At 51.6% G+C, this 14,945-nt stretch overlaps 1 protein-coding gene across 2 annotated transcripts in view; it reads left to right on the top strand.

Moving 5' to 3' along the window:
* Nucleotides 1-14,945, top strand: part of AHCYL2 (adenosylhomocysteinase like 2) — a 76,579-nt gene that overhangs the window by 37,414 nt on the left and 24,220 nt on the right. The window contains exons 1-2 of one of the 2 annotated variants that reach the window (XM_027732735.2): nucleotides 10,515-10,591; nucleotides 13,716-13,824. In XM_027732735.2, coding sequence (XP_027588536.2) covers nucleotides 10,538-10,591; nucleotides 13,716-13,824 — 163 coding nt within the window. In that variant the 5' untranslated portion in view covers nucleotides 10,515-10,537. Of the gene's footprint in view, nucleotides 1-10,514; nucleotides 10,592-13,715; nucleotides 13,825-14,945 lie in introns of those variants that run through there. The other variant, XM_027732734.2, reaches the window with a different exon arrangement.

Raw genomic sequence — 14,945 nt, 5'->3', positions numbered from 1 at the left:
ATATATAATATATAATTCAGATTTATCCAGTGCTCTGTTCTTTGCAGCTCCATCCTGGGGAAGCTTCAGGCTCCTCTGAAAGCTTGGGAGCAAAGCAATGTCGTTGGGATCAATGGGAAGAGGGGAAACCCCATTAATGGCTCACGGGGCTGACTGACTCCCACCATGGAATATTTTCGTCCCTAATGGCAAAAAGAAATTCCCCAGGCAAAAAAATGATGGCCTGGGTTGGGCCTGGAGGGACAGGACACAGGGAGTGGCTTCCCAGTGCCATAGGGCAGGGTTAGATGGGATATTGGGAAGGAATTCCTGGCTGGGAGGGTGGGGAGGGGCTGGAATGGATTTCCCAGAGAAGCTGTGGCTGCCCCTGGATCCCTGGGAGTGTCCAAGGCCAGGCTGGACAGGGCTTGGAGCAACCTGGGCTAGTGGGAGGTGTCCCTGCCCATGGCAGGGGCTTAAAGCTTTGGAAATGTTGGGTTTAACACCCCAAAACCTGTGGGAGGACGGTGGAGTGGGGGCTCCTCGAGGCTGCATGGGTTGAGATTGTTCCCATGGAAGTGTTTTCTCCATGGGAAAGCAAAGACCTCGGGTCCCTCCACTGGGATCACGTGGGATAATCTCCCTGGGATTCAGGAACGGCCCCTTAAAGGTCAGTGAAGCCTCTGGCACTGGGGTGGGAGCTGCACATGCAGTGGAATAAAATCTGCCAGGATTTCCCTGGAAAAAGAATTCAGGGAAGGTCCCAACCTGCAGGGGCTGAGGGAGGGACGAGGGTAAACCCAGGGGGTTTTGGGTGGGTTTCAGCTCAGGGTTTGCCTTTGCTCACTTCACTGGGCCTGGCTTTATGTAAATTTATTAGCAATATACTGAGGGAATGTGTTTCTTCCCCATTGTCCAGCTGTTCTCATCCTGCTCTTGGATCTCCTGGTCTTTTCTGCCCAGGAGGGACAAACCAGTGCTCAGGGAAAAGCTGGATTTGTGTCCATCAGTCTTTAATCTTGGATTTGAAGGCTTTTCCTTTCCCGTTTGACACACTATGACTTTCTTCCCATGGGAAAAAGGCAAGTCGGGGAGCTCTGGGCTGTCATTCCATGTTCCAGGGGATTTTTGATTACACCAAGGTCCGCTGATTAAAGCTTTGCTCATTAACTTCATTTTCCCTCTCAGGGCGTGGTTTCCTCATCAGTCGTGGCCTTTTCCCAGGACTCACCTTTTGAGGTGTTCCCTGGGAGCTTTGGGGACAATTGTGGAGTCATGGAATGGTTTGGGTGGGAAGGGACTTTAAAGCCCATCCAGTGCCTGGGATTAAACCCCCTTTTTCCTTGGGCAATAATGTTTCCCATTCCCTGGGATTAAAAGCCCCTTTTCCTTGGTAATAATGTTTCCCATTCCCTGGGAAACCCCCTTTTTCCTTGGGCAAAAATGTTTCCCATTCCCTGAGATTAAAAACCTCTTTTTCCTTGGGTAATAATGTTTCCCATTCCTTGGGCAAAAATGATTCCCGTTCCCTGGGATTAAACCCCCTTTTTCCTTAGGCAGAAATGATTCCCAATCCCATGGGCAGGGACACCTTCCACTAGCCCAGGTTGCTCCAAGCCCTGTCCAGCCTGGCCTTGGACTCTTCCAGGGGCAGCCACAGCTTCTCTGGAAAATTCATTCCAGCCCCTCCCCACCCTCCCATGCAGGAATTCTTTCCCAATATCCCATCCATTGGGTTGGTTGGGATGTGTCGTGATGGGGCAAAGTGGGCAGCTGGGATTTAAGAGACTGTGAATTTGGGAACAGTTTCAGAACAAGGAGTGAGTGGGGTTTAGATCCAGCTGGTGGGATCACTGAGGTTGATGGAGACCATGGAGTCCAACCATGGAGTCCAAGCCAAGGCCACCACTGACCATGTCCCCAAGTGCCACATCCACAGGGCTCTGAAATCCCTCCAGGGGTGGGGACAACCCTTTCCATGGAGAAGTTTTCCCCAGTATCCAACCTGACCCTCCCCTGGCCCAGCCTGAGGCCGTTTCCCCTTGGCCTGGCCCTTGTTCCCTGGCAGCAGAGCCCGACCCCCCCCGGCTCCCCCCTCCTGGCAGGGACTTGCAGAGCCAGAAGGTCCCCCCTGAGCCTCCTTTGCTCCAGGATGAGCCCCCCCAGCTCCCTCAGCCCCTCCTGCTGCTCCAGACCCTTCCCAGCTCCCTTCCCTTCCCTGCACACGCTCCAGCCCCTCCAGGTCTCTCCTGGCTGAGGGGCCCAGAACTGCCCCCGGGATTCCAGGATTTCTCCAATCGATCAGGGCTTAAACGCTGGGATTTTCCCGCAGGCTCTCGCTCCCCCTCGTGCCTGCGCGGGGCTCTTGCAGCCTCTCAGCTCGAATTCATCCCGTTTCCCTGTTCTTCCAACATTCCAGCTTTGAGGGCTGGCTCCTTCCCGTCCTTCTGTCAGGGAATCGTGCCCAACTTTTCAGCAGGAAGGGCAATCCGTGTTTTTTTGAGTATTCCAACAGCAATTGCTAATTCTGGCTCTCCAGTCAGGGCTTTAGTCCTGCTCAGCCTTTGGTTACGGAAAACTTTATATTTACTGAGGTTTGAACCGTTCTTTGCTCTGAAACGCATTTGTTTTTTAGTGATAAACATTATTTGAGTCAAGGATGTTGGAAATCACCATCCACAGGCAACTGAATATTGGGGAGCACCAGGAAGGTTTTGTTCCCCTGGGTTTTCACTGTTGTCTTCACCTCTGACATGAAGGGGTCACGTTAAGGAAGGAGAAAACAAGTCCTGGTTTCCTCATTCTTTCCTTATTTCCTCATTCTGGGCTAAAACTTCCTGAAGGACTGACCCCGTGGAAGGGACCCACCCTGGAGCAAATCTGTTCCTGAAGGAGTGACCCTGTGGAAAAAAGGGACCCTTGCTGGACCAGGCAATTCCTGAAGAGTTACCCCTTGGAAAAAAGAGACCCTCACTGGACCAGGCAATTTTTGAAGGAGTGACCCCATGGAAAAAAGGGACCCTTGCTGGACCAGGCAATTCCTGAAGGAGTGACCCCATGGAAAAATGGGACCCACGCTGGAGCAGTTCCTGAAAAACTGCAGCCCATGGGAAGGACTCACGTCAGGGATTTTCCAGCCACAGTGATTCCATGATTCCACGTTCTGCGCCGGGACAGGGATGTGAGGGCTCTGGAAAACCCTTTGCTGGCTCCATGGGAATATGTGTCCTGTGCAAAACCCGTACAGCTGTTTCTTCCCTGGCACAGATTAAGCTCAAGATTGCTTGGAGCTGGGAATGGAGTGGTCTGGAGCTGGGAATGGGATGGTCTGGAGCTGGGAATGGGATGGTCTGAAGGCAGCACTGACCAGAAGCTCCTTTTAGTCTGGAAGGGTGAACTTACCAACAGCAGGAAAATATCCCCCCAAAATATAACCAGGTGCCAGCCTTTCCCCCGGAGCAGGGGGATTCCCAAGGGGGAACAGCAGGGAGTGCTGCCAGCCCCTGCCTGGGCTTCACCCCGGTCGCTCCGTGGCTGGGAATGCTGATGGAATTCCAAAGTGGGCTCAGAAAGCTGCTCGTTAGTTCCCGAGGGTGGAATTTTGAGAGTTTCGGTGGAGTTGAAGCCTCAGCTCGAGTGTCCAGCGCTGCAAAGAGCAGGATTTGGTTCGTGTCCCGGTCCGGGATGTTGTGGAGCTGCCGGGTGTGGAATGCTGCCCTTGCAGGGGCAGGAGATCCCTTGGGCAATCGCTGTCTCTCCAAAATGTTCCCTTCTGTGCTCTTCGCCTCCCGAGTGCGCTCAGCAGAGGGAGCTGCAGCCCCGCCAGCCGCTCCATCCCGGCTTTTCCCCGGGATCGGGCTGGAATGCCGGGCGTTCTTACACATCCAGCTCGTTCCGCGCTCGGCCACGGGATTGGGAAGTTCAGGATCCACCGGGAGCTGAGCGTCCTTCGGCTCTCGAGGTGTCCACGTGCAGTTCGGATTGAGGCAGCAGGACCTTGGGGCGGTGCCAGGTACAACCCTCGTTGCAGGAGACCCCCGGGTCTAAATCCAGGGATACCTCTGGGATCCATCGGGATATCAGCGCATCAGCGGGCGATGGGTGGGCGTCTCCTCCACACCACGGGGAGCCTGCTCTTGGCTCAGGTGTTGAGCAGAGCTGAGCTCGATGGGAAATCCCAGCTGTGAAAACGGGCTGGGTCTGAGCATTTCCCCGGAGCGGGATTTTGGTGGGAATGAGGGACCGAGCTGCCCTCGAAGGCTCGGCTGACGAGGCTGGATCATCACGGAGACCTCAGCTGGGAGAAGATCTGCCCCTGAAGCCCCACTGAGCAGCTCGGGGGGGCTTCTTGGCTGGTGCATCCCTCTGCATCCCACTGCATCCCGAAATGGGAGCCTGAGGGATTCACCTCGGGAGATGTGGGACAGCGGCGCCGGCGCCTCCGCTTTCCACCTGCCCGAGTGGATGGTGAGTTACTGACCTTCCCATTCCAACCAGCACCCAGCCATGGAGGGGGCTCCATTCCTGGAGGGAGCTTTAGGTCTCCATGTTGGGCTTAGCTGGAATGAGGGTCGTTAAAGTCGGAGATTAACGAGCTCATTGAAAATGGCCGAATGACGGGGGGCTGGTGCCCCCAGGTCACCCCATCCTGCAGATCTGTTAACAATTAATTTTTGTAATGATTTTGGAGCCAGTGGGGAAGAGGAGTGGGAGAAACCTCCTTGTGTCCTGGGAGACTTGGAATTCCACCGGCAGCCGCTTCGGTTTGGATCATCAGCTCAGGTTCTGCTGTCACAAAACCTCTAAAACTCGGAGCTGCCCCTCGGGGCACCGTGGTGGGTCAGGGGTTTAGAATCCACGGCAGCAGGCACTAAAATACACTTTTCCCTGCTTCTCTGGTGGAAAGAATTCCCAAAGCAGCTGGAGATACAATGACATTGCCCCAAAAACCCGGCGGTGCTCAGGGACAGGAGGTTTTGTGCCGGGTTGGCTCCGCGTGTCCCCCGGGGTCCAGAAACGCTCCTGGTGCTCCAGAAGGACTGAAATTCCAGCTCAATATTCGTTGTCTCTTCCCAGATTCCCGCTCACATCTCCGGCTTCTGGTCTGGGAGTCGTCCCTCCTGGTAGTTCTTCTAAAAATACGTGGATTATTGTAATAAAAAGTTGGAAATCTGGTGCTGCTATGAGGGGATTTGATATTTATCTACAAATAACATCCATGCATTGGGTTCAAATGTCATTATTCCCCTTTAATATCCAACTTTTTGTATCCCACTATCCTTTTCTTAAGATTTGTGGATTTTATTGTTGTAAAATTCCAGTTTATTGTCCTGCTCCTCACTCATTTTAATAGAGAATGATCCTTTCAGCCTTCCCCCAAATAATATCAAATTATATAATATTATATAATTATATAATATATTTTTATATATTAATATATGTTATATATAAATTATATCATATTTATATGATATATATTTATATGATATAATTTATTGTATTTATATGGGGAATTAATTTGGCACTTTAAGGGTTATCAGTGACAAACTTTTGCAATTCATTTGCTGTTTCAGATGTGGATTTTTAACTGCAAAAGTGTGAAGTTCTCCTTAAAAACAAGCAACAAACCTCCCTCTACAGATCCATCCCCCTCTCTCATTTTCTCCATTATGGATTTAGTGCCTCTGGGATCAGAACCAAATGACAAAAACTTTATTTAAATAGACTGGGTTTTTTTTTTCCTCATGGCCTCAGTAATTGCCTTTTCCAGTGCAGTTTTATGATTTTATGGATGGTTAAAGCTGCTGTGGCACCAAATCCATCTCCAGGGGGCCCAGGGTTATGTCCTCCAGGGATGTTTTTAATCAGGATTTTTAACTTGCCTGATTTGCATTTTATGTGCTTTCTCGGGTCAGTGTGGGAGTGAACGGCCACAGTTCAAGAAATAATTAGGCCTGGGCCTTAAAATGCTCATTATCTTTAAGGTCATTATTTCAATGAGCCTTTTAGGTCTTAATGTTCTCACCAAGGTCCTTCCTTTGCCTCAGTTCACCCCTCGTAATTAAATATTGGCAGATGCGTGTTCAGGGAACGGCTCCTTGGAAAAGCAGCAGGTTAAAATGGGAGTTTTCCCACATTCTGGAACTCTGATGGTCGGGAGGTCTGGGATCTGCAGCTGGTCAGCTCTGGGTTTGCAGAGCTGGGATTGAGTCATGGAATCCCGGGATCATTTGGGTTGGAAAAGCCCTCCGGGCCCATGGAGTCCAACCCTTGCCCAGCACTGACCCGTGTCCCCAAGGGCCACGGCCACAGGGCTTGGAAATCCCTCCAGGAATGGGGACTCCACCCCTGCCCCGTGCCAGGGCTGGGCAGCCCTTTCCAGGCAGGAATTTTCCCTGGTATCCAACCCAGCCCTCCTCTGTCCCCACAGCAGTCAGGGAAGGGCTCCCGTGTGGGCTCGTGGGCCAGGAATTCCTCACCCCTCATCCCACTGGAGGCTCCAAAGGAGGGGAAATTCCGAATTTTCAAAGCTTCTGGGAATTCTGCAGCGTGTGGGGCAGGAACACCTTTTGGCTTTGTGTCTGGGGAAGGTTTCAGGGTGTGTCATGGGGGGATGGTTTAATGAGCTCTAATTGCACAGTCTAATAATCGTTAGACAGGGAACAGCAGAGGTGTTCATTTTGCTGTGGCCTTTTCCTTTTTCCCAAAAAAACCCCCAGGTGTTTTAGGGAAGCTTGTGCTGCTGGGCAGTGTGGTGGGAAGGAGCTGTGAGATCCCATGGGATGCTGGCTGAGGATGGGATCTGGGAGTGCTGCAGGTGCTGCCCAGGCTGGTGATGACTCAGCAGGTGTTTCCCATCTCCAACTGTTGAGATCCCACATTTTTTTCTGGTATAAAACACACCTGAGCCATCATTGCAAGTTGAGGAAGTGTGGGAATAGCCCTTGTTGTGGGGCTGTGCCCCACAGAGCTGGGATGGATTGAGGGATCTGCTCCACAGCTGAAGGAGGAGGTTTCTCTCTTCCTTGTCCTTCCTTTGTCCCCAGTGGAATTTCCTGCTTTAGGTATTTGCTGTTTTCTTTTTTTTTTTAAGGATTTCTCCTCCCTGCTCCCACCAATTCCAGCAGCAGGGATGGCCCCATGCTCTTGCCATGCCTTGGGTTTAAGTGCTGCTGTTTGTTACCATGGAAGGGGCTCTGTCAGGGAATGCCAAGGTGTGCCAGCCCTGGAAGTGTCCAAGTGTTGGACGGGGCTTGGGACAACCTGAGACAGTGGAAGGTGCCCCTGCCCATGGCAGGGGGTGGAACTGGGTGATCTTTAAGACTCCTTCCAAACCATTCCATCATTCCATGACCCAGCACTGGTGTGGTGCCTCCAGGAATCAGTGATTTGACTTCCCCACACTCCTGGAAATCCCTCTGGCCCAGGTGGGTGACTCCTCGTTCCTGTCCTTTCTGTCCCAAGCCCTGCAGGTAAAACCACCTTAAACCTGCACATTCCCAAAGGGAAGATGCCGAAGGGTTAAAGGTGTGTGTTAATCCTGGAGTTGGTCTCCCTGTGACCTTTTGCCTGGAGAACTTGGAATCTGAAGCACTTGGAGCTCTGGCAGAAGCTTTGGCTCGGTGAGCAGCGCCGTCAGGATTCCACATTAATTCCCTGGGAAACCAGGGAATGAGTGGCTTTGGACAGCCCTTCCCTTGGAGTGCTGAGATCTGGGAGGTGGATTGGGAAAGCAGAAGCTGTTGGAGCTGAGGGATGCAGCTCCTTCCCAGCACGGAGAGGGTTTGGCACCGCTGAGCCCGGGGAAGGGAGCCGGGCTCTGCCAACCCCTCTCCAGTTTCCCAGGGACAAGGGAGCAGGAGATGAAGTATCTGCTTGGCAGCAGCTCTGGAGCAAACCAGCTTTCCCTCCATGAATAGGGATGAGAGGGCAGCAGGAGGAGGGTTGGGCTGGGAGCTGCCATCCCTGGGCTCCGGTGGGACACCGGGATGATCCTGTGGGTCCCCTCAGCTCTGGACACGCAGCTGGGAAATCATTTCTCCTCCAGCCTTTACCCTCCTTTATTTAAAAAAAGAGTAAATTCATTTTATTTCTCGGCATCATCAATAGATGAGATGTTTTTCCCACCAGGAAAAGAGTTCCCAGGAATTTTGTGGCCAAGCAGTGGCAGTTCTTGGAGATCACCTCCTCCTCCTGCTGTTCCATCCACGAGTAGATGGATTTTAACTCACTCCATAACCTGCTCTTTCTTTCCCAAGTTTATTTCAGGTGGATTTGGAAGCTGGAGAGCTTGTGCCCCCTTAATCCCACAGAAAACTCTTGTTTTCTGCCTTGTTTCCTTAAAAAACCCAAATGTCCATGGCTAAGAATCAATTTAAAACGCTCTGACTACAAAAACAATTTACTGGGTTTGAACACGGTTCTCCCTGGTTTTATCTGGTTGGCCCAGACTGACACAGGAATTGCAGAAGATTCCTGAGTGGAGGTGAAGGAAAGAACTTTTATTTTTAGAGAATATGTATTTATTTTTAGAGATAGAGGGTTTCTTAATTTTAGTGTCTCGATCTCAGCTGAAAAAAAGGCTTTTTTTTTTTTTTTGTCCAGGAAAAGCCTTTTGATTTCAGTGTTTTGATGTGACAACCTACTGGGAAAGTAGTTGGGCTTTGGTGGTACCATCAGGATGGGCTTTGTACCCCCTTAAAGGGCTTTTAACCAATTTACTGAAGTGTCTCCCTTGGGATTTTGCAGGAAAAGGGTCACCAATAATGGTCAAAATTAAAAATTTGCCTTGACAACACAACATTGACCTGAGTGTCAGTTGAAGCAGGTGGTGCTGATCCCAGCTTCACATTCCCTGACACTTCCACACTGGAAATATTCCATATTTCCGTTTTTCAGTTATTCTATAACTGAGGAATTCTGGGAGGGGATTTCCCCCCACAAAGCAGGTGTTGCTTTCCTAGAGCCTGGGAATTCTTATCCTTTCAGTAGATTCCTTGAAATTTGCCAGGGAGGTGGAAAATGCCATCATGGCACGTCCTGCTCTGCAGGAACTCTTTGGAGGAGCCGCTTGGAATCAGTTTTCCCTGGCAAGTGTGTACCATCCTCTGGGCAAGCATGGCAGTTGTTGAGGAGCAAGATTAGGTCAGATCAGTGGTAAATCAGCTGTAAATCAGGTGTTTGGGATCCTAAATGGAGCTGGGGGAGCTTTGGTGTCACAGTCAGTCAGAAGTGGTGTTGAGGTCAATCCATGATGCCCCAGTGCTTCCCAGCTCCTTCTCCTTTGGAAGCAGATCATGGAATCATGGAATGGGTTGGGTTGGAAGGGGCCTTAGAGCCCATCCAGTGCCACCCCTGCCATGGGCAGGGACACCTCCCGCTCTCCCAGGTTGCTCCAACCTGGCCTTGGACACTTCCAGGGATCCAGGGGCAGCCACAGCTTCTCTGGGCAGGATGTTGAGGTTCTTTATGGGGGTTGTCCTTGGTACCTTGTCAGGGACAAAAATCTCTGGATAACAACTCCAGCCACTCAGTTAAAGGAATTGTCCTGCAGTGGGTCTGCTCCATCCACAGCCCTTTTCCTGCTGCAGTAGGAACCTGCAAGGTGGGAAGAGACCAGCTATAAGGAAGAAATAATGGGAAAAAGGAGGGTGGGGAGGCCCTGGCACAGGTTGCCCAGAGAAGCTGTGGCTGCTCCTGGATCCCTGGAAGTGTCCAAGGCCAGGTTGGAGCAACCTGGGCTGGTGGAAGGTGTCCCTGCCCATGGCAGGGGTGGCACGGGATGGGCTTTAAGGTCCCTTCCTGCCCAACCCATTCCATGATCCTAAAAGGAAAGGTCTGGCACGGGAACAGTGGGATGGGAGTGTGGAGTGGGAGTGTGGAGTGGGAGTGTGGAGTGGGAGTGTGGAGTGGGAGTGTGGAGTGGGAGTGTGGAGTGGGAGTGTGGAGTGGGAGTGTGGACCCTTCCAAGGACAAACTGTGCACTTGCAGCCGTGGGGGGCAGAGCGAGGACCCACATAATTAAAAACCACTTTGCCACGTACCAAATGCCTGCGTTGTTTTAGTTGCTCATTAGTTAATTTTCTTCTAATGAGGCTCCATTAACGAAACCATCTGACATTGGGGGGGGGGGGGGGGGGGGGGGGGGGAAAGAAAACGGAGGGGGGGAGAACCCGAGTTAAAAGAGCTTAATTAGCAAGTTAATTATAGCGAGCAGGGAACTGTTCTGGTTACATAAATAAGGCATTGTTATGCACACACAAGCCAGGCCACGTTCAAACCGGCCGCCAACTGTCTGGAGGTCGGGAACCGCTGTAATTCCCCGCGGAACACAAGCGGGGCTTGTTTGCCGGGACGCCTCATTAAGTCTTGGGGTCCTTCCCTGCCAAAGGGGGGAAAAAAAAAAGAGGGAGTCTGAAAATGCCAGCGGTTCCTCCCCTCCCTCCCTCCCTCCCTCCCTGTGCCTCCACCCCGCAGCTGAAAGCAGAGCGGGATGGGCAGGTATAAATGGGGGGCATTCCCTGCTCCGGAGGGACGCGGAGCCGGCGGGGACACTGCCATGCCCAACAAGAAGAAGTACAATGTCAACGGGGACTCGGGGATCAAAGCCCAGGTGAGGGCACTCTTCAGCACCAGAACTGCGTTTTTCCGTTCGTGTTTTTCCTCTCTTTTCCTCCTCCTTTCCTTGCTGTTCCACCCCAGCCCGGTCGCTCGTTTCTGGAGCCGACTGCTCGGGGGAAATCCCGATCTCCGGAGAATTTCTTTCCATTTTCTCTTGGGAGCAGGTTTCAGTGATGGAGTTGAGCCAAACACGTGTCTCTGGGGTTGTTCCTCGGAGCACTGCAACGGAGGAGGAGATGGGGTTGAGAGCAGGGAGATTCTCCAGGAAAACCTTGGATGACGGGAGTGGTTTTTCTCGGTGAAGGAGCACAGTTTTGTGGCAGGAGCCCCGGGTGGAAGTGAGACCTGGCTCATTTGAAATGTGGTGAGCACACACCTGATCTTAGGAGTCATTGGCCTTGCACATCTGGCGGGGAGGTTTTCCAGCTTGAATTGGTTTTTCCTGCTGGAAGTTGAAAGCAGCGGCGCCTTGGGAGCAGGTTGGGCTCCTAAATCCAAGGAGCTGCAGCTCTCAGAGGCTTCAGAGCTTCTCCTTGGAGCTCCAGGCTGTGCAGGGGTGGCTGTTGCCTTCAGGGGTGTTTTGGTGTGAGCTGGATGAGCTCAGGCTGGAACCAAATCACTGTTCTCATCCATCCCCATCTTGGATGTCCCCCGTTCCCGGCGCGTTGTGCTGTCTTGCCTCGTGGGGTTACTTGGGATTTGAGCAGCCTGGTCTAGTGGAAGATGTCCCTGCCCATGGCAGGGGGCTGGAACGAGATGATCTTTAATATCCCTTCCAACCCAAGCCATTCCATGCTTCTATGGAATTCCAGCAGCCCTTCTTGCCCGCTCCCTCTGTTGCTCAAAGGATGTTGGTCGACACAAGGTAAAAGCAGATCTGAGCCTTGGCCTGGCCCCTTCCCAACATTTTCCTTTCCTGGAGCTTCCTTCAACCTCTTGAGGGGTCAGTTCCTTGCTCAGCTAAAACTAAACCCATCTTGTAGTTTAAAGGGTTTAAACCCTGAAGGGGGTGGAGGGCAGGGCTTATTATAAAGCCTAGTTCTGGTTCTGCCTGGTGTGGTTCAGGACTGACTTTGCTTAGTCTCATACTTGGTTTTGGATGTGAAAGGGCTCAGAGAGCTCCAGGTTACCAGTATTGGTGCATTGCCTGGAACAGTCACATTGAGTGTCCTTGAAGGGAAATGTTAATTCCAGCACAAATTATTCCCCCTTGGTTGGAATCCCAGCCCATCCCAGCGTCGTTTCACACCGACAACCTGATGCTTTGATGGAGCTGCTCAGCCGTGGGGGGGGATTTGTTTTAAATTAATGGAATAAAAAGGGGAAAGAAAAAAAAAAAAGGATGTTATTTCAGGCCAGCAGCTTCTTAGAGAAGGCACATAAAGGTGTGTGTGTGCAAAGCCCCCGTCCCGCCGGGCTCGGGGTGTTAATCCTCCTTGGGGCTCTGGCTGGAACATGAGTTTGTCCTGGTTTTTTCCCCTCCCGTGTGTGTTTCCTGATCCGATGTCATTCTGTTGGTTGGTTTAAGATTAGCAGGGAAAAAACCTCCCAGGTGCTGCTGCAAATCCTCTGCCAGCTCCTTCCCCTCCCCTCTCCTCCCAGCTCAAGTGCTGCCACTTAAACCACTGAGCTCCAGTTGGAATTCCCAGAACAGGGTCCAGTTCCTTCTGCTGAAATGACTCCTTGAAACAACTGCAGAACTTCTCAGGAAACCCCGAGGGGCTCGTTCATAGACCCAAGTTAATGGGTTTCAGTAATTTAGAGGTGTAAATATTTGACTCTTGCTGCACCAGAACGAGTCAGTTCATGGTCGGAGCAAAGTCCAAGCGACTGGAAGTCGTGATTCCAATTTCCCTGAGATTTAACAGGAATCGTGGATGCAGTGGGGGCATCAAGGGTTGGCTCAGGAAGGGATGAGCACCAGGAGTGGAAATATCTCCTCAAACTCCAAGTTTTAGGATACATTTGAATATGACCCAGTAACCACATACAGAGAAAACTGGAAGAGGGTGTGTTTAGATGGAATACTGGGAAGGAATTCCTGGCTGGGAGGGTGGGGAGGCCCTGGCACAGGTTGCCCAGAGAAGCTGTGGCTGCCCCTGAATCCCTGGAAGTGTCCAAGGCCAGGTTGGAGCCACCTGGGCCAGTGGAAGGTGTCCCTGCCCATGGCAGGGGGATGGCACTAGATGGGCTTTAAGGTTTTTCCAACCCAAACCATTCCAGGATTCCATGAATTAAAAGGGATGTTGAGGTATCTGATGCTCGTGAAGCCCCGTGGAGTTGGTGCTGATGTGAGCAGGGAAGAGTGAAGACAGGTCCAACCCAAGGTGCACATCAAGGACACAGGAGGGCTGAGTCTCTGCTCTAAAATCCCCAAAATCACCTGTAAGAGCAGATATTTGGCTCGTGGGAAAACCTGGATTTGAGGAAATAAAGAAATACTGATTGCTTGTTCCTCTTTGCTGTTCTTGTCAACCAAAAGCTGGAGGAAAACCAAGCCCAGAGAATAAGATTCCTCTGTGAATACCAGGGTTAAATGTCATTTCCCTGTTAAAAAAATGGGAAATTTGCTTATCCCTTCTGTCCTGGTGTGCTTGGAGCAGATCAGCTTGGCTGGCTTAAATATTTATCTCTTGTGCTCAGGGTCTTGGGGGAATCTGAAATCTTCATTCCTTGGTGGTGACAGAGATGGAAACAGGTTTTAACTCTTCACTGAGCAAAACACCACCAAATATTGGTGTTAATCCATTGCTGCAGCTCCTTGTGGACGTTCCTGGGAAATCCAGCTCTCCAGCCTGGAGAATTGCTGGGATTTAATGGCTTTTCCCAAATTCCTTGATTTGTCTGGTGAAGTTGTGTGCTCTTAAATACAATATTATTAAATACTTGTATTCTCCAACGGGGTGGGTTGGAGTGACATCTCTAATCCCTGCTGGAGGGCCTGGAATTAAACCAAACAGGGCGTTTAACGTGTCCTGTCCCCATCAAACAACGGGAACTGTGGTTCAGCCCAGAGCTGGGACGGTGTGGGTGTCTGCTCGAGGCTCTGGCTTCCTGGGGTTGATCTCCTGCCGGGTGTTTCGGGTCTGGCTCAGCTCCCTGGTTTCTCCCCACAGATCCAGTTTGCCGACCAAAAGCAGGAGTTCAACAAGCGCCCGTCCAAGATCGGCCGCCGCTCCCTGTCCCGCTCCATCTCGCAGTCCTCCACGGACAGCTACAGCTCAGGTGAGGGGGGCAGCTCTCCAGACTCTGCACACCCTGGGGTTTTGTCCTGTCTTTCCCTCAGGGACCTCCCAGATCTGCTGGGGGGTCGGTACTGTGGGGAGGGGAGGCGTGGAAAGAGGGTCGTTGCTTTTTTTAACTCGTCCTCGCGTGTGGTTGGATGGAAAATCAAGTCATTCTGATGCTCTTAACGCTTCTCATCTCTCCTTGTAGCCCTCGTGTGCAGTTCCTGCCTCCTTCCCTCCTCTCTCCCCCTTCCTTTTCCTTCCAGGCTCAGCAAAACAACGTTTCTCCATTCTATTCTTGCTTCCCTTCCTGTTCTTGAACAAATCCATGTGGATCCCGCTGTAGGTTTGGACTTACCTGTTGCACGTGGGATTGGAGTCTTTGAAAGAGCAGTGAGGACCTTTGAGGGCCTTTTTGAACGTGTTTTTCCTGCTGGAGTCTGAGCAGTGAATCTCTCTGGATGTGTTTTTGGGATATTTGGCAGGTCACAGCAGGTTTGAGGAGAGCCTGGGTAGCTATTGGGTAGTTTCATGGAAACATGGAATGGTTTGGCTTGGAAGGGACCTGAAAGATCATCCCATTCCAAGCCAGGGACACCTTCCACTATCCCAGGTTGCTCCAAACCTCATCCAACCCAGTGAGAGGTTTAAAGCTCTGGTTTAATTAAGTGTAAAAGCCTCTGGAAACTCAACATCCAGCTCCTGGTTGATGGCTCAGAGACACTGCCACGAACCTGGCTGGTGGCCAGAGCTCCTCCTGAACTCCTGCATGGAATCCCTCCTTTGTGTTTCTCCGCTCATTTCCCTGATCCTGAGGATATTGGAGATGAGGGGACAGGACCATGCTGTCCTTTCCAGAGGGAGGCATCAGCCCAGGCTCTGTTCCCACTTTGGAATCCACAGCTCCATCCAATCCCTGAGCACCAGGGAGTGTTTTGTGACTGTCGTTTTTGAAGAACTTGTTGTTCTGCTTGGCCTGGCCTGTGTCATCGTGTTCTCTCCTGGTTCACAGCTGGAAGAGCTTGGAATATCTTTGGGGAATTCCCCAGTGCTCCTTGCAGTCACCATCTCCTGCTAAAGCATCAGCAGGGTCAATTAATGAGCTTGTGGGAATACTGA

Source organism: Pipra filicauda, unplaced genomic scaffold, assembly GCF_003945595.2.
Source record: "Pipra filicauda isolate LSUMZ 115617 unplaced genomic scaffold, ASM394559v2 scaffold566_size300873_pilon, whole genome shotgun sequence".
NCBI classification, from domain to species: domain Eukaryota; kingdom Metazoa; phylum Chordata; class Aves; order Passeriformes; family Pipridae; genus Pipra; species Pipra filicauda.
Note: the sequence above shows the minus strand (reverse complement) of the source record. Positions and strands in the feature narration are given on the sequence as shown.